The sequence below is a fragment of the Chamaea fasciata genome, unplaced genomic scaffold (genome assembly GCF_029207755.1).
Source record: "Chamaea fasciata isolate MVZ Bird 193981 ecotype frontalis unplaced genomic scaffold, bChaFas1.0.hap1 SCAF_17, whole genome shotgun sequence".
NCBI classification, from domain to species: domain Eukaryota; kingdom Metazoa; phylum Chordata; class Aves; order Passeriformes; family Sylviidae; genus Chamaea; species Chamaea fasciata.
Genome location: NW_027094102.1, coordinates 15,023,188 through 15,051,105, shown reverse-complemented (window position 1 = coordinate 15,051,105; position 27,918 = coordinate 15,023,188). Strand labels below are relative to the sequence as shown.

At 43.6% G+C, this 27,918-nt stretch overlaps 1 protein-coding gene across 3 annotated transcripts; it reads left to right on the top strand.

Moving 5' to 3' along the window:
* Positions 1 to 80: 80 nt before the first annotated feature.
* Positions 81 to 26,408, top strand: RBL1 (RB transcriptional corepressor like 1). Of its 3 annotated transcripts, XM_066198789.1 has the most exons (22): positions 81 to 212; positions 318 to 451; positions 1,438 to 1,638; positions 2,957 to 3,021; positions 3,113 to 3,241; positions 3,346 to 3,506; positions 4,249 to 4,298; positions 5,951 to 6,134; positions 7,550 to 7,716; positions 9,611 to 9,723; positions 10,260 to 10,363; positions 10,909 to 11,046; positions 12,596 to 12,760; positions 12,932 to 13,067; positions 14,700 to 14,966; positions 17,189 to 17,367; positions 19,187 to 19,363; positions 20,733 to 20,804; positions 20,989 to 21,073; positions 22,791 to 22,957; positions 23,368 to 23,532; positions 24,284 to 26,408. In XM_066198789.1, the coding sequence occupies exons 1-22, from the start codon at positions 81 to 83 to the stop codon at positions 24,452 to 24,454; spliced, it is 3,162 nt and encodes a 1,053-aa protein (XP_066054886.1). In that variant the 3' UTR covers positions 24,455 to 26,408. The 3 variants fall into 3 exon arrangements, with proteins under 3 accessions (XP_066054886.1, XP_066054883.1, XP_066054885.1); XM_066198786.1 differs by lacking the exon at positions 81 to 212 and having other exon boundaries at positions 399 to 451; positions 17,243 to 17,367; XM_066198788.1 differs by lacking the exons at positions 81 to 212; positions 23,368 to 23,532; positions 24,284 to 26,408 and having other exon boundaries at positions 399 to 451; positions 22,048 to 22,823.
* The last annotated feature ends 1,510 nt before the right edge of the window (positions 26,409 to 27,918 follow it).

The window sequence follows — 27,918 nt, the reverse complement described above, 5'->3', positions numbered from 1 at the left end:
GGCCCCGCCCCCGCCCCGCCCCCTCCCCGCGGCGGAAGCGGCCCCGCGCTTCCGGCGGTTTTGGCGCGCGGTCCGCCGCCATGTCCCGCCCGGGGGCCGTCGATCCCGGCGCCGCCGTGGAGCGGCTCTGTCGGGAGCTCAACCTGGACGCGGCGAGCGCGGCCGAGGCGCTGCGCGACTTCACGGCGCTACGGGGCACGTACAGCCTGGAGGTGAGCGGGGCAGGGCGGGCGGGGGCGGGCGCGGGCGCGGTCCCGCCCCGGCCGAGCCCGCGGGGCGCGGCGCTGCCCCGGTGACCGCGGCGCCCCTGCCCGCAGGGCGAAGCGCTGCACTGGCTGGTCTGCGCGCTGTACGTCGCTTGCCGCCGGAGCCGCGTGCCCACCGTGGGGAGCAGCCCGATGGAGGGGAACGGCGTCTCCCTGACCCGCATCCTGCGCTCCGCACGCCTCAGGTGAGCGCCCCGCCCGCCTCAGGTGAGCGCCCCGCCCGCCTCAGGTGAGCGCCCCGCCCGCCTCAGGTGAGCGCCCCGCCCGCCGGGCCGGCCCCTGCCGGGGCCGAGCGCTCAGCGCCGGGAGCGCCCTGCTCCGCTCTGCCCAAGCCGCTAATCCAGGTGCCGCTCCTTCGCTCCCAGCGCTGCCAGCCGCGGCGGGGTAAAAGCAGTAAATTCGCTTTTATTACAGATGGAAATTAGATGCAAATACGTAATTTCCAACTTCCAGCCTTTGGGAAGACATCTATGCCCGACCAGCAGCAGTTCTACACATGCCAGTTGTTTCTCTCTGTAGTTAATTAGACCGCAAACACCTCGGCGCGTGCCATCCCGGTGCAGCGTGTGTCTGACTCAGGATTCAGGCCAAATCCCGACGGAGTGCTGGCAGCTGTTGGTTTTTCTGGGAACACAGCACTGGTGATCACAGAACTCACCTTGTGCTCCCCTGTCGCTGTGGCTCTGACCTGGAAACACGGAGCCGGAATGTTGCTCGTTCCATTTAAAGACCTCCCTCCCTCCCCGCTGAGCTGCTGGAGGGGGCGTCGGTTATTTACATCCCCAGCTGACAGGTTTTTGTGCAGGTAACTTTGACAGGCATCCATTCTTGGCTTATTTTGTTGCCTGTCCTGCCTCCACCTCAACACACACAGAGCAGCGCGTGCACTTTGCTGTCCACCACTGCCCTGCTCTACACGGCCATGCTGGCAGCGTCCACATCAAATTAATGTTCCCATGCCTTAAAGAGAGTCAAGGAGAAACCCCAGCGTGATGAAGAGCAAACAGCTGATAACATATGCAGTTTGGGAATCATATCAAAATAAGTTGTAAACTTACAGTAGTAATCACGTCAGTCATTAAAGGAGTAAATATGTTGCATTTTGGCATTTTAAAATTTCAGAATGGAAGTTAGTTAAAGCTCAAAGCAGACTTTTCTTTTTTCTTTTAAGTTTAATTCAGTTTTTTAGCAAAATGAAGAAATGGATGGACATGTCAAACCTGCCCCAGGAATTCCGAGAACGAGTTGAGAGGCTGGAGAGAAATTTTGAAGTGTCAACCGTGATTTTCAAGAAGTTTGAACCAATATTTTTTGATATATTTCAAAACCCTTATGAAGAAACCTCCAAACCGCATCGAAGCAGGAAACAGAGGTATTTTTTAGATTCGATGTAACTTTTCCCTGGAAGGAGTTACACCCAATATGAGTTTATGAAAATTAATTTCCAAAGTGGTGGGGTCTCTGACTCTGAAATGCAGTGAATGCAGAGCCGCTCCTGACCCCGGTGGGTGCAGCTCGGGTCATCTGGGCTTCACATCCAGCTGCTGTAACGGAGGAACTGTCCCCCAGTGGGAATGTCAGGGTGTGGTGGGGAGCGGTACCATGAGGTGGGGTAGCTCCGAGCTGCAGTGGGATCAGCTCTTTAAACGTTTAGCAGAAAGAGCTGAAGTAGCACAGGAGTGTTTTGTCTTGGCACAGTGCTGGCAGTGGGTTGGTATCACACCATGATCGCTCTGCTCGGGGGCTGTCACATCCCTGTGACCTCCACACTGTCAGGTGTTTGCCATGCTTGCCAGATGAGTGGGAACACCAAATGGGAGGAAGTTACAGCTGATGTGCTCATTTTTATGACGAATTTGGGAACGTGTGGTGTCATCTTGCACACACACATGGAGCATCTGCCTTATTGGAAGGAGCTTGTCCATACTTCCTGCAAGAATATGTAGCTGTGAGAGCTTTGTAGTGAGAATGGAACCTTGGGTCTGAGGGAACCAAGCTGTGAATCTGCAAGGTGTTTTTGTCAGTTCATGTGGGTTCTCTGGATGTGAGGATGGATAATTGTTCTGGTCCAATGCTCCAGTGTAGCTCCCCATCCACAGGCAGAGTGCAGGGGGAGCTGCTGTGTTCATGTTCCTTTCTCAGAGCAGTATTGGTTGGTGCCACCATGGCTTTGGCTGCTCTGTGGGCTGAGTCATGTCTTCCTTGGTCTTCCAGCTCCATGGGCTTGGATAGTTCTGCTCCAAACAGGAGTCAGCAGCTGAGCTGTAGTACAAGCCTGTACTGAAGGGATGGCTGATGCTTTAGTAAAATATTTTGGAAAAACCATCACTGGAATATATATAGCCTTTGTCACCTCCCCACCTGTGGCTGCAGGAGGGTTCTGGGGGAGGTGTGACACCAGCAGGATAGCGTGTCAGGCTCAGAGGCCAGAGGCAGCCTTGGGCTTGGAAACAGGGTCGGGAACTTGTGGAGGTGTGCAGGACACTGTGTAGCCAGGTCAGGCACTGTCTCTCAGGCAGTGAGAGCTGAACTCAGGACATACAGCTTAGACTGTGCCTTAGTGTGGAATTAAGGCAGCAGCTCCAGCTGTTCTTTTGAGGAGGGAAATGGAATGAAATTTGTACTGTAGAACAAGGTTTGGCTTCCTGGAACTGAAGAGTAACTTCTCCCCCCATTTTTCTCGTTGTCAGGCGGGTGCCATGCAGCATCAAAGATCTCTTCAACTTCTGCTGGACTCTCTTTGTGTACACTAAGGGTAGGCTGCTTGCTTTGCCTGCATGGTTTGTATACATTCCCAGCTGTGAACTTCTGTTGTGTTGCTTGACATGATGTGCTGTCTCTTAAAGGTAATTTCCGTATGATTGGAGATGATTTAGTAAATTCCTATCATTTACTTCTGTGCTGCTTGGACCTGATTTTTGCCAATGTCCTTCTGTGTCCACACAGAAGAGATTTGCTAAATCCGTCATTTAAAGGTATGGTGGGGACAGATTATTTACAATCAACTGTGCTTTGTTCTCTTGGCTCATTTGAAAAGAAGTTGAAAGTTGGTTGTCTTCCCCCTCCTCCTGGTTCCCAGGCTTACCAGTGGAATTCCACACTCTGGAGATCAAAGCCTCTGAGGATCCTCCCTGCATCATTGCCATGCTCTGTGAGCTGCATGACGGGCTCCTTGTGGAAGCAAAAGGCATAAAGGAGCACTACTTCAAACCATACATTGCAAAGCTGTTTGATAGGAAGGTACATCTCGTGAGTTTTTTGAGCACGTGGTAGTCTCAAGACCATTTAAGTCCTACAGGTTCCGCAGGGGAGAGGAAAGGAAATGAGCAAAGGAACTTGTTAATGAGCAAAGGAACTCAGGCTGGCTCAGGTTTTCTTTGTGTTTTAGCAGGAGCAGAATTCCCTGATACTTTTAATGCTGTTTGCTGTAGGGTCTCCTCTATTTCAGCTTTTTGTGTCAGTGAAGAATCTTAGCTTTCCTTTCTTGGCAGTGTGAAACAGAGTCATGAAGGATGGTGCTTTCTTCAGGCAAAGAAAAAGCGATCTCCTTGTGAAATAATCGTATGGGATGTCTGTCATGGGAGTGTGGGTCCTGCTGCTTGTCTTGAAGTTGAGCAAAATGCTTTGGAAGGAGAGGTTGAGGTTGCGGATGTACAAATTGTCCTGTCTAGTTCTGATCCTGGAAATGTTTTCCAAGCTCTGTGGAAGCTTCTTTGTAGTTGCTCATCAAGTCAGTCCCTAACCCAGCAGTGAACAGATGTCACATTGCAGGGCTGGCTCTGAGCAGTGAATTTGTCTGGAGCTTGGATCCAGTTGGGCTTTGTACTCTGTCTTGGTAATGGTGCTGTAGCCCTTTGGTCTAGGCAGAGAGTCCAGTTATGCACCTAAATCTCCTTTCCTTTTTTTACTAAAACCGTCATGCCCTCAAACTTGAAACAGTTTTGATTTTATTATCTAAGCTATTTCTGCTTTTTATTCTTAGATCTTAAAAGGAGATTGTCTGTTGGATCTTTGCAACTTCACAGAAAATAGGTAAGTTACAGATTTTGTTCTTAATCATAGGGCTTGGCTCATGTCTAAAGCAGAGGCCTTTGTGTTCTAAATCTCAGTTTTCCTGTTCCTTTGTCTTGCCATTTCTAATGGGTTTTGATTATTTGACCATTAAAGCTGCTCTCTGGCTGAAACACTTTCTAGATCCAAGGTGTGGTCGATGTCAGGAGTTCAAGCTGCAGAGATTCTTTCTTGATGTCAGGTTTTTTCCTGCTTGCTCTGATTTTCTGGCAACTGTAACCTTTGAATAATGTAAAGCAAATCATAACCTTGTCTCTAAAGGTCACACGTGTTTCTAGACATGTCTTATGCCCAGATAGGGAAATCTCTAAATTTATTTCTCTATCTCTAACTGAGTGTATAAATCTGTGGATCTAAGTCTGGGCAGACGGACTCAAAAGGAAAAAACAGTTGCAAAACCACAAAAAAGAGGTGAACAGTTTCTGTGGGAGGCAAGTGTAGTTGTTTCAGAAACTTTGAATGCAACTCTGAAAGCTGCTTTAAATGCAAACTATAGAAAATCCTTGTCAGGTTTTTTTTAATATTTTTTTAAAATACCTACTAATTTTTTTTTTTTTGCCTTTTGTTTGTGAGCTTTTAACTTGCTGCTTTGCTTTGGGAATTTTGTGCAAAGACTCAATTTATTTAACAATGCAGATAATACCTCAGTTTAGATATAAACTCATTTCTTTGATCATTGAACATGGAATTTCTCTTAGTATTTCTACTTTAAAATTAATAGTATTCCTTCAGTAACACTGTCAGATGGAATTTTACTGTACTCCCTGTTCTTTTGTGAGTAGTCTGACGCTTGTAAGCATCTCTGGGTTGTATTTTTTTGTCCAACTTTCCACAAACTTTTACTTTTTCCTAAAAGACATGGGGCAGCTAAACGTGTGATACAGTCAGGTTTCCTCTGGGATCACAGGGTTGCTTGTGTCATGAATACATTGTTTAATTCTATTATTATATGTGCTGGAACTGCATTCCTGGCCCAGCTGCAGGCAGGGTTATTGATGCAAACCATTTCTGATTTTCATCCAGAAGTTCCATTCTACTTCCCAAGGATATGTTTAAAGCTTTGCAACCTTGGGGGCATTAAATATTCCTTTTTTTCCAGTTGACTTTGCTGGAATAAAGAATATGAAGGATTTGTTTGGTCTCACATGTCAGTGATGGTTTTAGAAATAAAACCCAGGCAGGTAACTCCTCGCTTCCCCCTCCTCTGCACCATTAGGAAAATTATGGGCTACAGAGTGGCAAACCCAGAAATCCAGCTGAGCGAGTAGGGTGCAGTTCTCCTTGGTTGCTCTGTGTGTGCACAGATTTAACCTCTGACCAGCTGAGCACTTCCGCACTGGTTTATTCACAACTGGCATGAAAACAAAATTGGTTTTTCTCTTTTCCTACTGAGATCCAAATGCTGGTGGAAGAGTGATTCCTGCAGTGATCCTGGAGAGGTTTTGGGTCCAGGGGCAGGCAGGGAGGACTGGGGAGGTGGGAGTAGCACTGCTATCCAGAGCATGGAACTCTGACCCTGTGTTGGTTTGGGGTTGTACCTGTGATCCCTGGGGCACTTTCTTTGTTTCTTCAGCAGTTAAACCTTTTGTATCCCACCTGGGCTTCTCTTTCAGCAAAGCACTGAATAAAGAGTATGAAGAGTATGTTCTGACCGTGGGTGACTTTGATGAGAGAGTTTTCCTGGGAGCTGAAGCTGAAGAAGAAATTGGTACTCGAAAATTCCCTGCAGATGTGCCAGGAGAGAAAACGGCAGCAAGAGCTCACATGGAGTGTCATCTGCAGCAGCATTTTGAAAAGGTGATTCATTTAACATGGCAAGCTCACCTGAAGTTCTCTTTCAAGTTTTCCCGCCCTTATACACTCCTTGAATCGTTGAGATGACTTGAAATTTCTTCTTCCTGAGAGGAAGATAGTGAATACAGGCTTCAGTGTTGTCTTGCTATGGAGAAAAGGTGGTATTTGCTTTCTTGTGGAATTTTTCAAATAACTCTTCCTTAAACAGAATGAGACCACTTTCATATGTATGGTCTGGCTTTGTCCAAGAAAAATCAGTAAGTAATTAATACCCAGATATGTAGATATTTGTTTTGATCAAGCTTCATTTATACCCCATAATCATACCATGACACTGAATTAATTTGTTTTCCCACTATTTCCCTAATTAGGAAAGGAAAAGTCAGCTTTCCTGCTCTTCTACGGAAAATAAGATTCGTGCATAAACTTCAATAAAGCCTCTATTCATTACAAAAAGTAGCCTATAAACAGAGTTAATGTTTCAGTATGTCTAAAAATGTAAAATGTATTTAATGAAGTTGACATGCAGGAAAACAGTTGCTTGATTACTTTTTAATCTTGGATGAGGGGAAAATAGTACTGGCTATGTGAAAGAACCATATGCTGTTTGATTTACATGTCAATTAAAAAGAAGAATTCTTATTCCAAGATGCTGGTGCTAGTGTAAATGAATCATATGTCTTGGCCTTTTCTCCCAAATATAAGTGTATTTCATATTCATGCAAATTAAAGATGGGAGTTTGGAATGGGTTTTATTAAAGCTGGGCTTCAGTTTCTGTAGTATGATAATATCACTGTTCATGCGTGATGCCTGCAGGCTTAACCTTTTCTCATTATTTGCCTTGTATCTTCATAATGTTGTCAGTTCAGGTAATTGAATCCAAAAACTTCATTGTGTCACTTCGAGAGAGCAGGATACACATAGGTAAAGCGCAGTCCACGCAGCTCCATCTGCTCAGTGCCACTTCATCCTTTCGATGAAGGGAGGCCCATTTCCCAGGGAATGTTCTCCTGTGAACCTCTCCTGGGCAGCTCTACCACCTACTCCCTGTGTCACCCAGCTGATGCAATCAGGGTCTGAGAATGGAGACGTGTGCTTCTCTTGGTCACGCTGTATTTTCGCTGTTCAAATGAGCCTAAAAATTTACAGGTTTTAAAATTTTTGGTCTTGTTTTACTGTGTTTTAGTTGTAAAATCTCTTTGGGTTAATTTCTGGCTGCTCAAAGATTTGTTACATTGATGGAGTCCTGGGAAAACTGGCTCATTTTTAGTCACTTCTGAGCTCACAGGTTCGATGATGCCTTCACGTGGTTTTACTAGTGGTGTTATTTTAATCTTTGAAGGAATTTTGCAGGAGATGCTCATTTGGAAGGTGATTGTTGGCTGATTTCTATTTATTATTTTTCTCTGTCTGACAGAAAAGGTCATTTGCACCTTCAACTCCCCTGACTGGCAGAAGATACCTGCGAGAAAAGGAAGCTACCATCACTCCTGTGGCTTCGGCCACACAGAGTGTGAGCCGTTTGCAGAGCATGGTGGCTGGGTTGAAAAATGCACCAAGTGAACAACTTACAGCTATTTTTGAGTGAGTATGTCCACTTCAGCTGCTCATTGACTCAGAAACTCATCTTTTAGCTTTTTTTTTTTTTTTTTTCTTCGGGGCAGAATATTTTGGTCTGTGCTCCTGTATTGTTTCTTGCTGAAGGATCTTCTGTTTTCTAGATGATCTGGTCTGGAGAAGGGTGGCTGAACACACACCCTCCCATGTGACTTGTCACCACCATTGTGTTAATGGAACTGCAGCTTTTGCTGATGTTGATTTGTCTGTCTGCTTGAAAGCCAAATGCCTTTTTTGTTTGTTTACATTTTAAACAAGTACTTGTCAACTGAAAGATGTGGTAATAACCATGTTGGCAGAGGTTTTGGAGGAAGGGCGGAAGTGTTCAGGTGAACAAGCTGCAGTCTTTGCCCTCAGCTGGGAAGATAAAACTAAAAGCAGCCTACAGGCTGCCCATTTTTCCTTCACGCTACTAGGTGTGTTGGTCTAACCCCATGGCACAAGGATGAGCCTCACAGTGACCCTGGTCACTGTCACTACTGACCTGGAATAGCAGCAGCCATGTTTCCCACTCGGGATGTTGAGGTGGCTGTTCCCTCAGCACGCTTCAGATTACTGCCTTCTTCCCTGAGCATAGCTCATAAAAAGGAGCAATTGAATAGTAAATACCTGTAAAGATGCTGGGTGTTTGCCTAATATTTTTCCAAGTTAAGGTCCTGCTGTATTATGGTATAAGGTCTCCCAGGTGTATCTTTACAAATCAAAATGGACATTTAGTATTAGCACCTAATATTTGACGTGCAGAACCAATGTTCTTTTAAAGTAACCATCATAAACAGGTGAAAAATATTACTTACTGTTCTCATCTTTGGAGTTATGTAAATTTGAAAGTTTTGCTAGCACTTGTTCTTAAGTTTAAAGCTGTGCTCTGTGGGATGCATTTGTTTTGAATGTTTCTTTGATTTTTTTGTAAGGACTGATACTATTTATACTATACAATTAAGACATTAATGTGTCTTTAATCTCTAATAAAGCATGTATTTGTTCCAAATCATAAACCAGACTGTCAAGAGAGAGGTAGATGTTAAAATGGGAACAGGAATTGAGTAAACCTTTGGCAAGAGCTGTGATGAGTACTTTGCTCATCTTGGATACGAGTTCAGCAAGCACTGCCGTATATATATGGTGTCCCTGGAAGAAATGGAGGAACTGTAGTTCGGACTGTGTAATATTCTATGCTGTTCAGTATTTTCTTTTTAAAATGAAAATTCCATGGAAAAAGCTTTGAAGTTAATTAGAAAGCTTTGTTCAAAGAGAAACCTTAGCTGATTTTAGTTCTAGCTTTTCGGAGTAGTTTAGTGTCTTAATTTGACACCAGCCACAGGCCACTGTCCTCTAAAACAGAGTTGCTGGAAAATTCAGAAGCATTCAGAAAGAGATCTCCAGCCAGAGATACTATGGCCCTTTTTTGTGACAGTGACAATGTGGAGTTCATCAGTTCTCCCAGTCTTGGTAGGAAATGGGAAGATGCTGCTGCCTCTTCCCTCTGAGCTTTTCTGTGCTCCCTCAAACTGAGCCTGGCCTGTGTGGTGTCATGAGTGCCTTTGGTTGGTTGGTTTCCTGTTGTAGCATCCTTACTCCTGGCAGGTTCATCTTTCTCCTCACTGTGCTGCTGTAGTTCTTGCTTTCTCCTGCATTTGTTCCAGGATCTGCGTATCCTCCCTGGCCCTGTTAGGAAGAGAGGACACAATACATGTTTATGTTTGATGTTTGTGGTGGGTTCTTGCTGATGAGGAACGCTCGGTATAATTGGCTTATCTTTTTATTTTGGTTTTATGGTTGTTTATGGTTATTTCTTGATATTTATTTTTTTTAACTGGATATTAATTTATGCAAAGGCTTTTTTTGCCTTTGGCTTCAGGTCTTGTGCCCGCAACCCCTTGGAAAGCATCATGAGCAGAGTGAAGGAGATTGGTGAGACCTTCTGTTGCAGCTACACTCAGTCAACGGATGAGCAGCCAGGATCTCACATAGGTATGGAGTGAAAGGCGTGGCGTGTTTCAAAATACTAAACCAGGGCAAACAGAATGCATGCCTACACTGTTTTCTGTATTTAACATAGTGGAGCTGATTTTATCCCAGGATATGCCCAAGCAGATAACTGCCACTGTCAAACAGTACACTGTAAAGAATAAAAGTGTATGGCAGAGTAAACCCAAGGCTGCAGTTCAAACTGGGATAACCAAGAAGCCATGGAAAAGCAACTCTTAACAAGTGAAAACTTGCATTCTTGTTAGCTTTAAAATTTAAAGGAAACTGAAAGCAAATAGGAAAATTATTATTCCAAAATTACATCACAAGAAGTTATTACAATAAATAATCCTTTAAAATATTTATGGAATTTCATGCTGTACTTGGGACCGGTGGATTTTTGAACTTTTTTTTTTGTTTGCAAAGTCTGTATGTACATGAACTACTATTTTGGACGAGGACAGGTGCTGGTCAGTTTAGTCTTAACCCTGTTTGTGCCAGTGGCATTGGATTTCATCGCTGTTGATTTTAAATTTCAGATTTTGCTGTAAACAGATTAAAACTGGCAGAGATCTTGTACTATAAAATCTTGGAGACTATAATGGTGCAAGAAACACGGAGATTGCATGGGAAGGATCTGACTGTAAGTAAAGAACAGTGAAAGATTTGAACACTTTTTTAACTGTTTCTTGGAGTTTATCTTCAGGCAGTTCCAGAACAATGCACTGTAAAGCACCCTGTGTATATTGTTAATACTAAAAAGGGGAAATACATGGGAGCGGCCAAAGTGTATTTTTCTTCTACTATTTGAACCAATATAACTGTCTCAACTAAACATCTGAATATGTGTTGCCTTCTAGAATCACAACTATGTTATCACAGATAACTTTTATTTTCTTCTTTATTCAATGATCAGTATCAATACTTCATGCTAGGCAGCACTGCATTTGTTCCGCTCTATGATGCACAGCAAGGAGGCCGGTTCATTTGTCCATAGCATGCAAAATGTAGTAATTTTGGTGTTGTTACTCTACTTCTGGTCTCCTCAGCTTCCCTGTAAAAAGGAGGTGGTGGATGGGAGAAGAAGCCAGCTTCTTTTCAACAATAAGCCGTGTAGTGTTAGCGCCACAAAATTTCAACTTCTGTTTCCCAAATCTGAGGCCAATGGCATTTTCTGTGTCTCTCCAGGCTCTCCTGGAACAGGATCTCTTTCACCGCTCCCTCCTGGCATGCTGCTTGGAGATTGTGCTCTTCGCTTACAGCTCCCCTCGCACCTTCCCCTGGATCATTGAAGTTCTTGACCTCAGGCCATTCTATTTCTATAAGGTAAATAAACACTGGCTTACGACAGGATCTGTATTAAAAATGGCATATTACTGGATTGAGAGTCAATAGAGGTTGATGCTCTTCCTCTGTAGGGAATTGTGTAAGACAAGGACTCATAATAACTGTGCATTAGGCCTGTTCTAAATGCTGGCTGCCCTGAAATGTATTGCTTGGAAGGTGTAATGCCAAAGCTGAAGCTGAAATATAAAGAAAAAAAACCATTTTGTTAACAGTACTGAGCTGTAACATACTGCTCATCCACTTTTACTAGACTAAAGCCTTCAAGCATATATTTTTTCTTGATATTTATATTTATTGACTACAGTGTAGTTCTGAAATAGCAGATACAGATCTGAAATGTTGCCTTTGGCCACTACTACTTATCACAGGCTTGTTCCTTTATGTAACAGAACATAGAGTATCTTTCTAATACCAGGGTGTTCTCTGGTTTTGCTCTCTGTATAACCACATTTCCCCCACTTCCAGTGTAACTTGATTTTTGACTGCTTCAATCCTTTTATCATCTATGCATATGCCTCCGGTTTTTGCTGGATGCCTTGCAGCTTACTGGGGTTAGTTCTGAATAAATCAAGTAGTTCTGTTTAGATAACAGCAACCAAAAAATGGAAGCCTTTGGGAAAGCTGGTTCACATTCTATCCTTTGTTTTTCCTTTACTCCTCATCTGTAGGGCAGTGCTGGAGCTGTAGCAAATCTGTCAGTATTGCTGTGGCTGTTGGTAGCCTCCATCAAAACTGGTGCACATCCAACTTTGTGAAACATATTTATGTTTGATTTGAATTTTCTCACCTATTCAATGTATATTCTTGCAGCACTCTTATTTGGACAGAAATTGCCATCGCAAAGGTCTCACACAAGAGAGACTTGTGTTATTTGTAACTTTGTTCTCTGGTGTACCTTCTGTAGCAGGAATAACTGAACATATCAATTGATCTTCCAGGAAACTTTTATGGCATTTCCATCTCTGGAGGTTTAGAAAAACAGGCTGAATGCTCCTCTGACAGGAATAACACAGGGTGGATCTTGTGTCTGAATATGATACTGCAGGGGATCAGTCAGCTCTGTTCACCCCCCATTTGTCCATGTTAAGGGTTCTCAATGCTTCCTAAATTTAACTTTAAAGCAGTGGTTTTCAGCTCCTCATGTTATGGGCTGCTTGTTTGCAAGGAAGGAGAGCTGAAATGCTGGGGCTGTCACATCCCCTGCTGAGCAGCTGTAACTGAATCACATCACCCAGGTAAGTGCTGTGTGTGCACAGTTAGCAGTGGTGAGAGAGGGCCCTAAAAACCCCATGATTGTTCTGCGCTGATGCCGTATCTACTGTCCTCTTCTGGCTCCCAGGTTGCTTTGGGAAAGGGGTTTAAAAACAGAGGGATCAGAAGAGGGCTGGGGAAGATGAAGATGTGAGGACGAGGCTGAAGCTCAAACTGAGTTGACATTTTGACCAGGAGCCTTAAATAAATAACAGTTTGATGGTGTTAAACATGAGCAGTGTGGCATTGCTCTGTGTGTGTGTGTCATTGCCATCAGGTTATTGAAGTGCTGATTCGGTCGGAGGAAGGACTTTCCAGAGACATGGTGAAGCACCTCAATAGCATAGAGGAACAGATTCTGGAGAGTCTGGCCTGGACTCGGAACTCAGCACTCTGGAAAGCACTTGAGGCCTCAGAAAACAAAGTCCCAACCTGTGAAGAAGTATGTGATCTCATTCCTTTTACTAGGAAATTCATGTTCTTTTTCTCACTTTTTTTATCCAGTTTTGAAAGCTGTTCAAATGAGACCATTACTGCAGAAAATCTTCTATTAATAGATTGTCACAAAGGGAAATTAATTTGTTATCTTACACCGACATTTCTTGTTTTTCAGGTAATATTTCCCAGTAATTTTGAGGCCAGCAATGGAGGAAGTGGGTTTGGGCACTTGCCCATGATGCCGTTGTCTCCCATAATTCATCCTCGAGTGAAAGAGGTTCGGACAGATCTTGGTGGGAGTTTAAGACGAGGTACATTTAAGGCTTCTGATATTATTTGAATGTGTGAATTTGGGGAGAGGGGTTTTAAACCTCTTTGTAATTGCAAAAAGCAACCTTGAATCTGAATTGAGTGTTCGGAATCATGAAGTTTATTTGATCAAGCAAAGGTCTAGATGCACCCAGTCAAACCAGTGCTGTCACTCACTGGCAGCAGACAGTGGTGACTGTGCTTCCTTTCTGGACTGGAGTAGGTTTTGCTGCTGATTTGATGCCAGGGTGATCTTACTCTGAGGTGGGTTGTCATCTAATTACTTATTGTCCGTTGATGTTCAAATTTTTTGAGCAGGTTTTTTTGTTTTTTTTTTTTTTTGCTTTCTGTTAGTTTATGCTCAGTGAGATTGACTGGATTTTAGGTAACCTTTTTTTTAATGTAATGACAGAGCTACATTTATTCCTGCTTTCTGCAGTGTGCCTACAGTGTTCTGTCCTCTGAACAACTGCTCTTTGCAGATCCCTGGATCTCACACAGAACTGTCTCCTGACAGTGAGGGTGCAGAAGCAGTGCCAGCACTGCTGTTTCCTTTGCGTCCTTCTCTAGCTAGGAATTGCTGCTTTCGTTGTATCCCAGACACTGGTCCATATGTTCTTGCAGGTGCACCATGGACTGGTAGTCCATGTTGTCTCGACTTGTGTCGTGTTGTCTCCTTCGGTGTTTGTCTGGCAACAAACAAGACTGTTTGGTGGTTTTTTTTAAATACTCCTTAGGAAGGGGATGTACAACCAGTTGCTGTAAGTGTTAGGGTTCAGTGACGTAAGAGGAGCCAGACTGGAGATGGTGTCTTACATGTGGGGGAGACTGTGTGAGACACAGCTTTGTATATGAGAATATGGTACTAGAGGCTTCTCCTAAATTCAGTTGGAGGATGGTGGGGGAAGGAAATGTTTATTTACCTTTGGTACCAAGAGAACCATCTTGGCAGTTAGAAGTAAGGTCTCCAGTCAATCTTACCTGGCCAGTTATCCAGATAATTTCTGATTCATGGGAAATAGGAAGCTGTTGTCACTCTTATTGTCATAGACTGCAGGAGAAATGCAAAAAGCCTGTGAACAGAAGACTTTATGTTAGTGCTGTGTACTTCAGGCTTACTACTGGAGTAAATGTTAGAAAGCAACAGAAGAGCATGAGAGGAACGGGGGCTGTGTGAGGGTGGAGTCACCTGACTGGGGGCAGTTTAGAGAGAGTTTAAAAGCCAGCACACAGGGAAGACAGCATGTCCAAGGAATGTGGTCAGGGTTCCTGTAGAGGAATGTGTTCACAGGAGTAACACTTGCAAATATTACTAATTGCTAGGCTAACTGAATTAAGTAGCTGTGATCCTGTGTGTTCCTCAGTCTCTGTGGATCAGAGTGGCTGCTCAACTTCCATGTGATACCTGATGGCAGAACTGCCCTGTCTGGGGTGACTGCAGAAGGAGTCAGTCAGACTGTAGATCTTGTTATTATCACCTCAGAACAGTGAACTCCGCGAGCAGGCCTGAGCTACAAGTGATCTCTGCTGGCGTAGTTGGAAGGTATCCTTTCCCCTTCTCTGCAGAGGTATTTCCATTAAGCTGCTGTTGTTAAGGTTTTGTTGGGTTTATTTTTTCTTCTTTGACATGCCAGACATGCAGCCATTGTCTCCAATCTCCGTTCATGAGCGCTACAGTTCTCCTACAGCTGGAAGTGCTAAGAGAAGGCTCTTTGGAGATGACAGCCCCAAAGAAATGCAGATGGAAAAAATCTCAGCGAAAGGAACTAAGCTGACAATTGCTCCAGCATCAAGCATTGGTGCTGAAAACGTGTCCACATCTCCTGCCCAGACAGTGCTGACCATGACAACCACTCCAGGACCAGGAAAAGCAAGACAGAAGGTCACTATCCCACTGCATGGTAGGAATTACTGTTGTTTTTCATCTCTACTAGGATGTTTTCTTTGCTCTTAAGATATGCTTAGACCAACCATGCATCTTGAAAGCGTATTGCTTTTTCTTTCTGAAAAACCAGGTACTCTGTCAACAACAGTTGTGTTGGTTTTGAAAGACAGGTGTCTGCCAAGGAAGGTGGGTGCCTCCCTTGGAATGGAGAATATCCCTTCCCTCCAAATTATTATAACTTTGAAATTACAGGGCTTTCAGGCAAAGCTCTGGGAAAAGGAATAGCAGTTCTTTACATCTGTGTGTGTGTGTAACAAGGCAAACAAACAACAACAAACAGACCCAGAGACCCAGTGCCAGCCGTCTCCCGGCCGCAGGCACCTTCCCCTTTGGTGCAGTTCCGGGCACGGCCGGCAGGGGCGCTGGTGGCTCCCGGCCGGGCAGGGCCGGTGCGATGATTCCCCCGCGGCTGCAGGGGGCGCTGTGCTGCGAGCTCGGCCGCTCTCTCCACACGGTAACGGCGGGCGGGCGGGCTGGCGGAAGGGATGGACAAGGGGCTTCCTTTGGAAACTCGCGGGAAGCTGCCGCTCCCGGTGCACCTCTGGACAATGAAAGGAGCTGTAGTGGGAACCTCTGAGCAGCAGCTGGAACAGCAGACACGAGCAGATCCTGGAGTAGTAAACAAGATGTATCAGAAATTCCGCAGCTGCAACAAAGGCTGTGGGGCATTCCAGCAGGCAGGGGTGGGGGCTGTGGTGTAGCAAAAAATCCCGGAGCAGAGCAGAGACACACTGGGGCTGGGCAGGGCGGCAGTCTCCTCACACAGGCGGGGAAATGCACCCTCATGGAGGGGGTTGGGGGTCAGCGTCCCAGTCTTCTCCCCTGAGGCATCCAAACAGATGGCAAGGGTCCTTTCCAATGAGGCAGGGTGCCAATAAGGTCTCAGTTCAGTGGCTGCACTCATGAGCAAAGGCTCACCCATGGCTGGAGAAGCAGTGCCAGGCTGGGCTCCAGCAGTGGCAGCGAACTGCCCCCAGTGAACAGCAGTTGGACAGCAAGACAGGGTGAGGAGCTGAGCCCAGCCCTTCACCACCCAGCCAAAATCTTGAGGTATCTTTTCCCTTCCAAAGAGAAAAACCCCCCAGGTAAAGACAGTAGCCAGCTGGACCCTTCCCCACCCTTCCCCTGAGCTGTGGCAACTTCTTTTGTCTCTCCTAAGTACAATTTTTTGTCTCTTGACAACACATGGGAGAAAATTCCCTGAGAGAAAGAAAACAAATGGAGCAATCCTAAGCTCCAACAACAACTAAAAAGCTAAAATTTTTTTTTTGACATAATCTCCTTGGAGGCATCTGATTCCTGGAAAACACACTGAGGATTTCTCCTCTTGAAGAAAAGATCATGGAGTTTGTGCTCCTCCTAGTTACACCACACTCATTCAGCAGTACTTTGATTCTCAGCTCCATTAATGATTTACTGCAATTTGTTTTAGTTTGCTCTGTTATAAGCTCAAAAGGCTCTGGAACATCTGAATAAGGATTACATGTTAACAGTAGCAAAATACTGTGAGACTTCTGTTTTGTGGAAGTTGGGTGATTGTTGGGCTTGCTGGGGTCTTGAAAGAAAACTAGAGTGGCTGGGTTGTTGTAGAAGGCCCTCACATTTCTGAATACTTCTGAGCCTGTGTGAATGGGACCCTGAGGGGTTTGCATCCTAACAGGTGATACTTGAATATTTCTGAAAATGATACATGAGCAATGAGTTTATAGCCATTTCTTAATTTAAAAATTGGGTCTATAGTTCAAGATGAAAAGAAAAATTCTGCACTACTCATGTTTAAGGAGATTTTCAGCAAGAGATTTTGATTACTGAGGAAACTAATGAGGACTGTATAGGATATGATGCCAATTATGCACAATAAGAATAATAATAATAAAAAAAGAATGCTCACCTTCCCCCAAAAGACTGGAAAACCAAATACAGAAACAGTGATTGCTTGTAAACCTTGTACTTTCAGATAAGCTTTAGAACAGGTCATTCAGATTCTCCTTTTAAACCTTACCAGGAATCTAATTTTTACCATTTCTGAAGACTTTGACGCACAGTCTTCTTAGACTGTAGTGCAGAGGATGAGATGTCTTTAGTATCAAATGTTTATAAATGAGTTTGATTTGCTGTTTGACTCTACAGCATGAGGAGAGCAACCAGTTTATATCTGGATATGTGTATTCTCTCCAGGTATTGCAAATGACATGGGTGGAATCACCTTGATCCCCATTTCGATTAATTTAGGCCAGGCATGTAAAGCGGATGAGCAGGCTCCCTGCCACCCTCCTGGGAACCAAGCACAAGACCTGCAGCTGCCAGCGGCCAGCAAACCGAAGAGAACGGGCTCCTTGGCACTGTTCTACAGGAAGGTGAGTCTCCTTACTCAGAAGTGGTGCTGTACTTGTGCTCGTGGCCATGCTGGATCCTGCCTCCCTGTGCAGTTCCCATTACTTTCAGTCTTCATGTGCCTTTCCCTTGGCACATGCAGTTCTTGCATACCTTGAAGAAGAGGGGAAAAGATGTTGAGTGTTGCGGAGAGTCCAGTTTTTACCTTTCCATCCATAAGATTTTTTTTTCTTTTTAATTAGGAGCTTCTATAAATAAATATCAAAAGCATACTCTACTTCCGGTTTTACTTCTCTTGGCTCTTTTGATTGCCCCACGTTTGCAAGGCTTAGACAGATCTGACATGAGATGATTATCCTGTGCCTTGCTCGTTCAAAGCAGCACTGCTGTGGATCCAGCATCTGGAGATGCTCCTTTGCCACTTTTAAGTCCACCCAGCAGTGCTGGTCTTGCTGGGCCAGAAGCTCAGAAAGCAGTGATGAATAACACAGTAGCTAAAGGTTTCTACAAAGAATGAGTCTGAAATAATGCAGGTTTTAAAGATTAAGTTAGGAACTGGGTGTGCTTCAGAGAAACTTCAGATGACCTACTTCTAGTTGCTTTCATTTTCAGTGTGAATTTTGTGTGGGGTCTTTGGAGGAAATGGGATATTTTGGTCTAGATGACTACAAAGAATATATCCCTAAACTTGTCTCTCTCAAAAATAATAGAAGATATTTTTAATGCTGTTATTTTCTTACTAGGCAAGTTATTTTCAGAGGTTTTCCCCTTAGAGGGTATCTGTATAGATACAAGAGAACTTTAGAAGTTCTACTATGAACGATCTTTAGGTACATCTTAAAACAAAAAATAATTTCTGGAAACACTTGTAAGCCACATCCTTTGTCTAAACTATTGGTTCTTTAATTTTGCCAGTGACAGGCAGTTCCTCTGAGAAAGGATTAAGAATTGATCAGCCACCTGCCAGTTGGGAATGTTGCATTTTGGAAGTTCTGCTCTCATCTGGGGAGTGCTTCAGGTGTAGCCGTGTTTTGACTAACCATGTCATAGGCAACATAATTCCTTAGTTATGCAGAAGAACTAAAACCTTGACTTACATTTGTCTTTAAATTCTGACCTTCCATTTACAGTGGTCATCATACTCGCGATGATAGTTTTTCCCTACTTCCCTTTCTTGCTCCCATTCAATAGAGCAAGTGAAAATGACACTACCAATTCCTGCTTTCCAACATGAAGAAAGTACCTAATTAGTTAGTGAGGGATACGGTATAGAAGCTATAGGCATAATGTTTTTAGGTGGATTTTCTGCAAGTATTAGAGATTCAACAGCTGAAGAGTGGACAGCTTAGTCTTTGAATCCCAGAATTCCAGAATGGTTTTGGTTGGAAAGGACCTAAAAGATGAAATCATTCCACCCCCTGCCATGAGCAGGGACACTTTCCACTAGACCAAGCCCCATCCAGTCTGGCCTTGAACACTCCAGGGACAGGGCAGCCACAACTTCTCTGGCCAACCTATGCCAGGGCCTCAGCACCCTCACAGGGAAGAGTTCCCTCCCAATATCCCATCTAACTCTGCCCTCTGGCAGTGGGAAGCCATTGGCACCCTTGTTCCAAGTCCCTCTCCAGCTCTCCTAGAGCCCCTTCAGGCAACAGAAGAAGCTCTGAGGTCTCTCTGGAGCCTTCTCCAGGCTGAAGAACCCCCACCCTCCCAGACCTCTCTCATTCCCTCTAATCATCTTTGTGGCCCTTATAGAGTAGCTCTGCTTTGAGGTCTTTTACTTCTACAGGCCAGGATAAGCGTGTTTGGCTTCACTCTTTACTGCGTGTCTTTTCCTTCCAGGTGTATCATCTGGCAAGTGTGCGCTTGCGTGATCTGTGCTTAAAACTGGATGTTTCCAATGACTTGCGCAGGAAGATATGGACATGTTTTGAATTCACGTTGGTTCATTGTGCTGATCTTATGAAGGACAGGCATTTGGACCAGCTCCTCCTCTGTGCTTTTTATATCATGGCAAAGGTAACATGTAGTTTTAAGAAATTTGCGCAATCTTATGTTCAGTTGAAAACATCGGGTGTGTTCAGCCTTTACAGTTTGACTGATTCATTCCTGTCATATTACTGGGCGAAGGGGAAGATCCTTCTTAGAAGTGGATGAAGTCCCAGTATGTTTTTTTTCCTTGTTTTGCCTATCTTAGCTCACTGGCTTGTCTATGGAAATTCTCAACAGTTTTTCTTCTCTCCTTGAGAGCATTCACAGTGAGCACTGGTTGACACAGACTAAGCACTGTGTGGTCTTATTGCCCTGTGTTTGTTTTCTGTCCCATTTATCATCTTGACAATCTCTGTAATCCGAACTAAAAATTCCATTACAATTACAGAATTAGGCAGGTGCAGAAATTTGCTGGAGCGAATTTACGTAAGATAGTTTCTATTCCCAAAAATTCTTTTAGCTTTTGATGATTCAGGCTGAAGAATTAAGGTGGTGGCCTGTTGTACTTGATTTCTTATTCCATTTGCCAGCTTTAATTTAAGGTGGTGTTAAATTGGATTATGAAGCTGGACTATTGGTTTGACTCAGACTTGAGCTGATGGTTACAGTGTCCATCAAGCCTAATTGAGACACAAAATTCAGGAGGCTGGATTACCTTTTCTTGAGAGCAAATGAAGAGGAGCACTATGTGTGGAGGGAAACTGATGTTGAAATTGTGACTACCTGTGCTCTTAACTGCAGCATGGGTTAGGCTCGCCATTTAATAGTCAGTGCTCTGTATTTTATCATGTAATTTGTCAGTTGTTTTGGGCTTCTTTTACAATACAGGCTTTTGAGTGCTGCCTCCAGTGCAGTGTGAGGCCTGACAGCTTAGCCAGAGACATTGATACATTGTCTCCTGGCTCCTAGTACAAAAATTGTTCTTGTCTGCTCTTAAAATTACAAAGGTATGAGTGAAAAACAAAGCACTTTAACAAATGAGCTATTTTGAAATAAAAAAAAACAAGGTGAAATTGCATGTGTGTACATACCTGCCTAATGTCTTGTTCAGGATTTCCCCACTTTCTGTTTAGAAAAATTAAGGGATCCAGTTTCAAATTCACAAAACACATTTTTGACTTTATAATATTTCCTTTCTTTTAATTTTAAGTGTCACTGGAAGAAAAGTTTGGAAAGGAGTAATGCATAAGTGTCATAAGCAACAAAAAGCTTTAGTAGCTAAGAAACAAGGAATTCCTCAACAAGAAAAATCTTTGTTGTTTTCATGCTCTCATCACCAGAGATAAATTTTAAAATTATGTATTTATAGTAATACTCCTCAAAAAGCTACATACTGGACCTGAGCAGTCCAGTCTTCATGATTGCACTTGGTCTTCAACAGCCTTTTCTCTTCCAGGTAACCAAAGAGGAAAGAACTTTTCAGGACATAATGAAAAGTTACAGAAATCAGCCACAAGCAAACAGCCATGTAAGTCAGTAGTATTGCCTTTACTTTCTGTAGAGCTCAGAGGTGGTTTTTGAAGTCTTTGTGCTCATAAGAGAAGTCAAATCCTCTGCAGTGTAATACTTGTTCCTGTTCAGTTGGATTTCATCTAGTCTCCTGGCTTCCTTGCTTTCCTTGATAAGAGTGTTTTTTCCCTGGTGTCTTATAGGTTTATAGGAGTGTCTTGTTGAGAAATAGTTCTGATGATGTCCTATTGGACAAAAATGCAAACCCAGATACGGAGATGACAGAAGGTGAGTACAGCAAAGGAATCAGCTCTTTTCAATAATATACTTGGGGCTTTTAAAGAACTGGACTGTCAAGTAATAAGAAGTGGAGCGAGTTTTATGGGTTTTAGTGTATTCAAGGAAAATAAATGTATTGTTGAAAAAGTAACCATCTTGTAAGTATCTCTCCTGTGTATTAGATATGGAAAATACACTTCCTAGTTGGAAAGAATGTTTAATATCTTTTACTTAAATTTGGTTGCTCAGGGTGAAAGTATTTCCTTAGTATGTCAGTAATACTGTAGTTCTTCTTGGACGGCAATGCTGATAAAAAAAAAGAATGAAGAGAAACAGTACCTGAAATATTATGGTGGGGTTTTTTTTAATAGCGCCTATTCTGAAGACTGAAGTGGGGAGAACTTGTTTCAGAAAATAAAAATGCTAACTCTCCAGGACCACCATTTTCTTATATTCAGGTTTCTTTAAAATAGGTAATGCTTTCTTTGCTCTGGGTAAGAGAAGAAAAGGGATAAGAGTAGTATTTGAGAAAAGCATGAGAACTGTGCCCTGCCTGTTCTGAGTGACATGTCAGGAAAGTGAGAGATCACAAGCCCATGTATGAACCTATGAGCAGAGCAGATCATAAATGAACCCATGTGCAGATCTGTAGCCAGGATACACATGGAATTTAGTTTGTTCTTTGTGGCAAATTCCCACTGGGTGGGATTCATCTGCCCTAATGAGTATTAGAGCCATTTTTAAAGGCCTGTTGAGGGTTCTACCGGGGTCGTGGAAAGTGCTGATCTCATCTAAATCCTATCTGACACCTCCAGAGCTACTAGATGACTTGGAGTGTCTAAAGTGACACTGGGCTCTGGTATTTTGTCAGACAAATATACTTGGTTATAATGTTCTTTACTGGCTTTTCCTACCAGACTTTCTTCAGTTTATGGACTCATATCTCCTTTACACAGTACTAACTCCCGCTCTTTTGACACCAGTTCACAGGAGCTGTGCTTGTCTTGTGAGAGAAGGAAGGCAGACAGACAGAGGAGTCACTTATAAGTCTCAGCTGGAGCTTTTGATGTTTGTCTCAGAGCACTGATTGCCAGAGACTATTGTGTGTTGCTCTATTATACCAGGCAGACAGCAGAATGGAGGAGACATAGAAGGTTGTATTCAGTAGCACGTCAGTTTTATTAAGGGAGAGCAAACATTAACACAACACTTGCTGTGTGGCTGCACCTTTCCCACAGAACATGCCTGAAAAAAATGATGTTATGACTGCCTTGGTGCAGATCTGAGTTGAGCACCAAGTTGTTCTTCGCTAGCTGATCACAAGAGACTTTCAGAGAAGCCAAAAGCTGGGAGCTATCAGACTGCTTAAAACTTAGTTTTAAGAGCAAGTAATGGCTTTTTACCACTCCCCAAAATAAGCATGGAACAAGGGGTCAGTTGTGCTACAGTTTCTTGCTACAACTATTTCCAAGTTTGGAATAAAGGTTGATACTGGCCTTTTTAGCCGTAACCCACAAGCCTGCTCACAGCAATTGGTAGCTCCTCCTGATGTTCATAACCACCTGCAGCGTACCCTGCTCCTGGCTCAAGCGCATTTCTTGAATTCTTCTCATTGACTGGTAAATTTATGGACAAGTTCTTGCCAGCTGGACATCATAAGTTCAACTCTGAAGTGCCTGGTTTGTCAATGCTGTAGTTTTGAAATCTGAAGCTCTCTTATTGTTAGACTCATCTGTGAAAGCTGGCAGCTCCTTGGGACGGTCTGCAGCAGAGAACTCGAGTGAGTCAGAAACAGAGGAGAGAGGAGATCTTATTAAATTTTACAATGCAGTCTATGTAGGAAGAGTAAAGTCGTTTGCACTGAAGTATGATATCACAAACCAGGATCATGTGGTAAGTAAAGTATTTTGGAATTAATACTCACAGAGTCATTTTTCCTGGCAGTTAAATGTTTGTCAATAATTGTCTTGTCACCTGGTGTGGGTCAAGTCAGATAGTTGGAGGTATTGGTATTAGCACTTGCTTTAACAGCCTTTCAAAAGAACAAATGCAGATGGTGCTCAGTTTGCAAACCCAGTTCCAGCTTCTTTACGTCGATGCCATACCTATTTGCCTAAATGCCTGTGGACTGTCTGTGTAAGGCATCTGGAAGATTAATTCTGTTGCTTGATCTGTTGTTTCACTGTCACATATTCTAAATATTCTAAAGAAGGCCTGGAAGTGTATTAATCTCCTCTTCTGTGAAGTTTGTGCCCTCAGGATGTTCTGACTGAGCGGCTGTGCAGACGTGTCTTCTCTTGCAGATGGAAGCGCCTCCGCTGTCGCCGTTCCCCAGCATCCGGCAGCAGCCGGTGTCTCCCCGGCGCATCTCCCAGCAGCACTCTGTGTACGTGTCGCCTCACAAGAACGGCGCCTGCCTCACACCTCGAACTTCTCTGCTCTACAAATTCAATGGCAGCCCGTCCAAGGTAGAGAAAAAAACAAGGCTGAAAGCGATCAGTTTCAGAAAGGGTTAATTAGTCTCCTAATTGGGATGTGGTCTAGTGCAGTTCTGATGTGTTATAATGAATCTCACTTTGCACTGAAAGGTAGAATTCTGTATGTAGACTCCAGCACTCAAAGGTGCAGGATAACCTGTTGTTCTCTGATATTTCAGACATAGAGCAAGCTCGATGGGGAGTCAGATGATACAGTTTAACAGGTGGCCCGAGTGTTGGGAGCCATGTGTAAATGTATCAGTCTCTGAGGGTCCAGCCCTTGCAGATTGGCTTAAAATAATTGTAGCGAGACTGCTCTTCAGAGGTGTTTTGTAAAGTAAAAGGTTTAATAAATGAAAAATAGCAAACGTTACAGAAAACAGAAGAAAAGCTGTGCACAGGTGTCTGAGAAGACCTCTGACATGACACCCTGATAGAAACACTCCAAAAAGTCCCTTGGTTCCTTTGTGCTCCTTCCTAAATACTTAATGTTTTAGAAGGGACAGTTTGGCTTGCTGCCAGTAGGGAGAGGTACAGGATTTGAGGAACGGTGACAAGGTCCAACAGGCTCTTCTCTCTTGGCACTGAGCCAATCACTGTCAGAAGGGTATGGAAAGTTCTAGGTAAACTTCCTAAAATGTCTAAAGGTAAACTGAAACTTTCTTTATACAGAGATCCTGCTTGGGAATGAGGGATGTTTTACTGCAGTCAGAGTAAGTCATTATTTTTGTCTTGATTGCAGAGTTTGAAGGACATCAACAATATGATAAAGCAAGGTGAACACAGGAGTAAGAAGCGAGCAATAACAATTGACAGTGACACTGAATCCCCCACAAAGCGACTCTGCCAGGAAAATGATGATGTTCTACTAAAACGTCTGCAGGATGTTGTCAGTGAAAGAGCAAATCACTAAAAAACTTCTGTTTTCTGTGGGATCTCTAAGTTACAGAGCTGGATACAGCTGCTGAGCTATTTATTTCTTGGTTTTGTATATAGACAACTGCCAAGTTCCTTCAAGACTGAACTTTAACCTGACTTCCACAGGGTGCAAAAAGTAGGAGCTATGTAGGGAATGCCAGTGATCTTCATTCCCAAAGACCACACTGTGCTATAACTTACTCTGAGCTGTTTTAGCAAAAGAGTGTTCTGTGAAAGCCATACTGGATGTTCTCAAGCCTCATTTGGAGCATTGTGAGTACTGAGTGTAACTCAGCTTGTAATACCGGTTTTATTGTTGGAATAAGAGTGATAAAGTAATGAGTGAAATTAGTGAAGTTTCCTCAAACTTCTGGTATTTGGAGAAGAAACTTGCAAAGTGCCTTATTTGAAAAGAATATAGAATTTTATGCATTATTTTACTGTGGAGTAACTGGAGAGAAAAGAAATTAATTATTTAGCCTCAGGAAGAGCTGAGCAGTTTTGAACTGTCAGAACTTCTGTTAAAATGTAGGTTGTGACATATATCTGTAGCTTTTGCAGTAATAAAGGCAATAATCTAAAAATACAATTAGTGGTGACTTAGGTTGGACTCTGGTAAAGCACTGAGATACAATTCTGTGAGCCTGAATTCCCTTTCTCTTGAGCCAGTAGTGCTTCATGTTGGAAGCCACAGAGCAGCCTGCCCTAGAATGCTGTTCATACGGATGGCAGCTTACCCGTGAGGAAATACAGTTACAGCTGAAATCAGCAGCTGGGGCTCGGCCATCTCAAAACTGTTCAAATGCACATATTCATTTAATAAATTGTATCACTTTTATTTTTTCCTGAAGACCTTTAGCCTGTTGTGTAGTATCTACACTTAGTGTAAGCCCATCACATAAGGAGGTGTGTATGTGTGAGGGTTTATAGCTGTTGAAGGTTTGGATTCACTGGAAAAGTATGAATTCCTGGATCCAATTCATGTGACTGAGCTTTCAACGCTAAGGATTTGGTAGGATCTATTTTACCAAAATGGAGAAAAGTCAGGGTTTACTCATTACTGTAAATCAGTAGTTTGATCTTATTTTATAATTGTATTTAATGTTAGAGCCATAGAGAAACTTCTCAGCACTCTAATTTTCAGTTTCTGTGTAACTGAACTTGGAAAAAAAAATTATTACATAGGACTTACTTGAGGGGCTCTGTTCCCTTCATTGGCTGGGTAGGTTAATATGTGCTGTGAGATCCATAGCTCTAGGGGAGAACAGTGCCGTGATTTTAAGCAGCCTCAGCTAATGAATCGAATCAGCAGTGATGAAGGAGAAATCGATTACTAAGTGTAGGTGTGCAGGGACACTACTCAGCAAGGAGTTGAAAGTTTACAAACTTTGTTTTGAGTTGTTAACTACTTGAATATTTGATTTTTGAAAAAAACTTTTTTACTTTCAAAAAATGGTGCTTGCCTATGGAGAGCTGCAGTATGAGGAAATAGAGTAGGTTTCATGTAGATACTTAATTTCCTTTAATTTTATTCAAGTTTTAATGTTTGTCTTCAGATTTTGAGATAGAAAGTGGAGGATTGCAGCCTTTCTGGATAGGAAATATGCGGTTAGGCATGACAGCATCAGTCTTTCCACGGTATTGTGTGATGAGAGTTTAGGGTTAGATCTCCTGGAGTCTCTGCTCCCCACACTGTTACTGCCTTCGCTGACAGTACACAACTGATGGACCCAAGATCCTTATTAACTGTTGTCAGGTGTAGTGTTTCTTCATTAGGAAAATGAATGTACTACAACTGGATGCAGTTCAGAATTCTTTACCTTTTTATGTGATCTAAAAACTATTTTGGGCTTGTTGAACAGCTAAAACAATAGCTTACATGGAAATTTTGTAACGGTTTCAAAGTGCCTTCCTATGTAAATCTGTATTTTATAATAAACTACTAAAAAGTATTTTAACCTGTGTCCTGTGTTGCTGTATTTCCTGTTGCTGTGTTGTGCTAGTTCATTAAACAATGCCCTCTATCTGCATTTTCTGTAATATCTAAGACCTTCCTCATTTTTATGCTCCCTCAGATTTCTTTGAGATTTTTTTTCTGTTAGAATTCATGACATTTCATGTGTTTTGTCTGAGGTTTCCTCCACAGGTTTCTTTACTGTTTTGCATTTCAGTCGGGTGTGGACTCTGGGAGAAGGGGAGTCATTGTATGAAGTCACCAAAAAGCACCGAAAGGGAGAGAACCCTGCAGCAACATCTCCGAGCACTCCAGCCAAGGTCCTGGCTTCCTTCCTCCCAGATGTGTTTCAGAACCAGCCTTGGACAGGTTCAGACCTGTACCAGCTGGTGTCATGCTGATTTTGTTGCTCCAGGTAAGCATAAAGCTGGCATGAACTCAGCTTTTCAAGTAACTTGTTCATCTGCTCTACGAGGAAAAAAAGGCCAATTTGTGCAGACTCGGCTGTAATAACTTCTTTGTTGCCACAGCTTTCGTTTTAGAAGACTAATCTGTAATTTGTAGAGTCACTGAATTATGGAATATTCTAAGTTGGAAGGGACCCACAAAGATCATCAAAATCCAACTCCTTGCCCTGCACAAGACACCCCAACAATCATAGCATCATAAAACGGCTTGCTTTGGAGAGGGCCTTCAGGATCATCTTGTTCCCCACCCTGTGCCCTGGGAATATTGTCCAAGTGCTCCTGGAGCTCTGGCTGCCTTGAGGCTGTGCCCATTCCCTGGGGAGCCTGTTCAGTGCCCAGCCCTCCTCGCGGGGAAGAACCTTTCCCGGGTGTCCAACCTGACCCTCCCCTGGCATAGCTCAATTCCCTCAGGTCCTGTCCCTGGTCACAGGGAGCAGAGATCAGAGCTGCCCCTCGGAAGGAGGCTTCAGACCTGATAAGGGCTGACCTCAGTCTCCTCCAGGCTGAACAAACCAAGGGACCTCATACGGCCCCTCTGTGCCATTCACCATCTTTGTAGCTCTCTGTATGTGCTCTTTATTAGCTTTATATCCACACCTGGAGGCACTCCAGACTATCCTCAGGACTCGAGGCGAGGCCAACCCCGAGCAGAGCAGGGCAGTCGCCCCTTGCTCGGCCGGCAGTGCTGGGCCTGATGTCCTCCAGGACAGGGCTGGCCCTTGGGGCTGCTGGGGCACTGCTGCCTCCTGTTCCACCAAGCTTCCAGGTGCCTTCCTGTGGTGCTGCTCTCCAGCCTCTTGTTCCCCAGTCTGTCTGGACACCTAGGGTTATCCAGTCCCAGGTGCAGAAGCTGGCACTATTCTTTGTTCAACTTCATGTGGTTGGTGATTGCCTATCTCTCTGTGTTCTTCCCTGATGTGCTTAGGTCTGAGCAGCAGGCCTCAGCCAGAGTTGACTTACAGGATGAATTCTGGGCGCGATGTCACTAACACCATCAGTATTATTTAGCTAAAAATAGATGACTGAGATGCTTATGCC

Coding starts and splice junctions, on each gene's coding strand:
- RBL1 (XM_066198789.1), top strand. CDS start 81: ATGTCCCGCCCGGGGGCCGTCGATCCCGGCGCCGCCGTGGAGCGGCTC. Junction 9,724..10,259: donor GCAGCCAGGATCTCACATAG/GTATGGAGTGAA, acceptor TTTAAATTTCAG/ATTTTGCTGTAAACAGATTA. Junction 23,533..24,283: donor TCAATGGCAGCCCGTCCAAG/GTAGAGAAAAAA, acceptor TCTTGATTGCAG/AGTTTGAAGGACATCAACAA.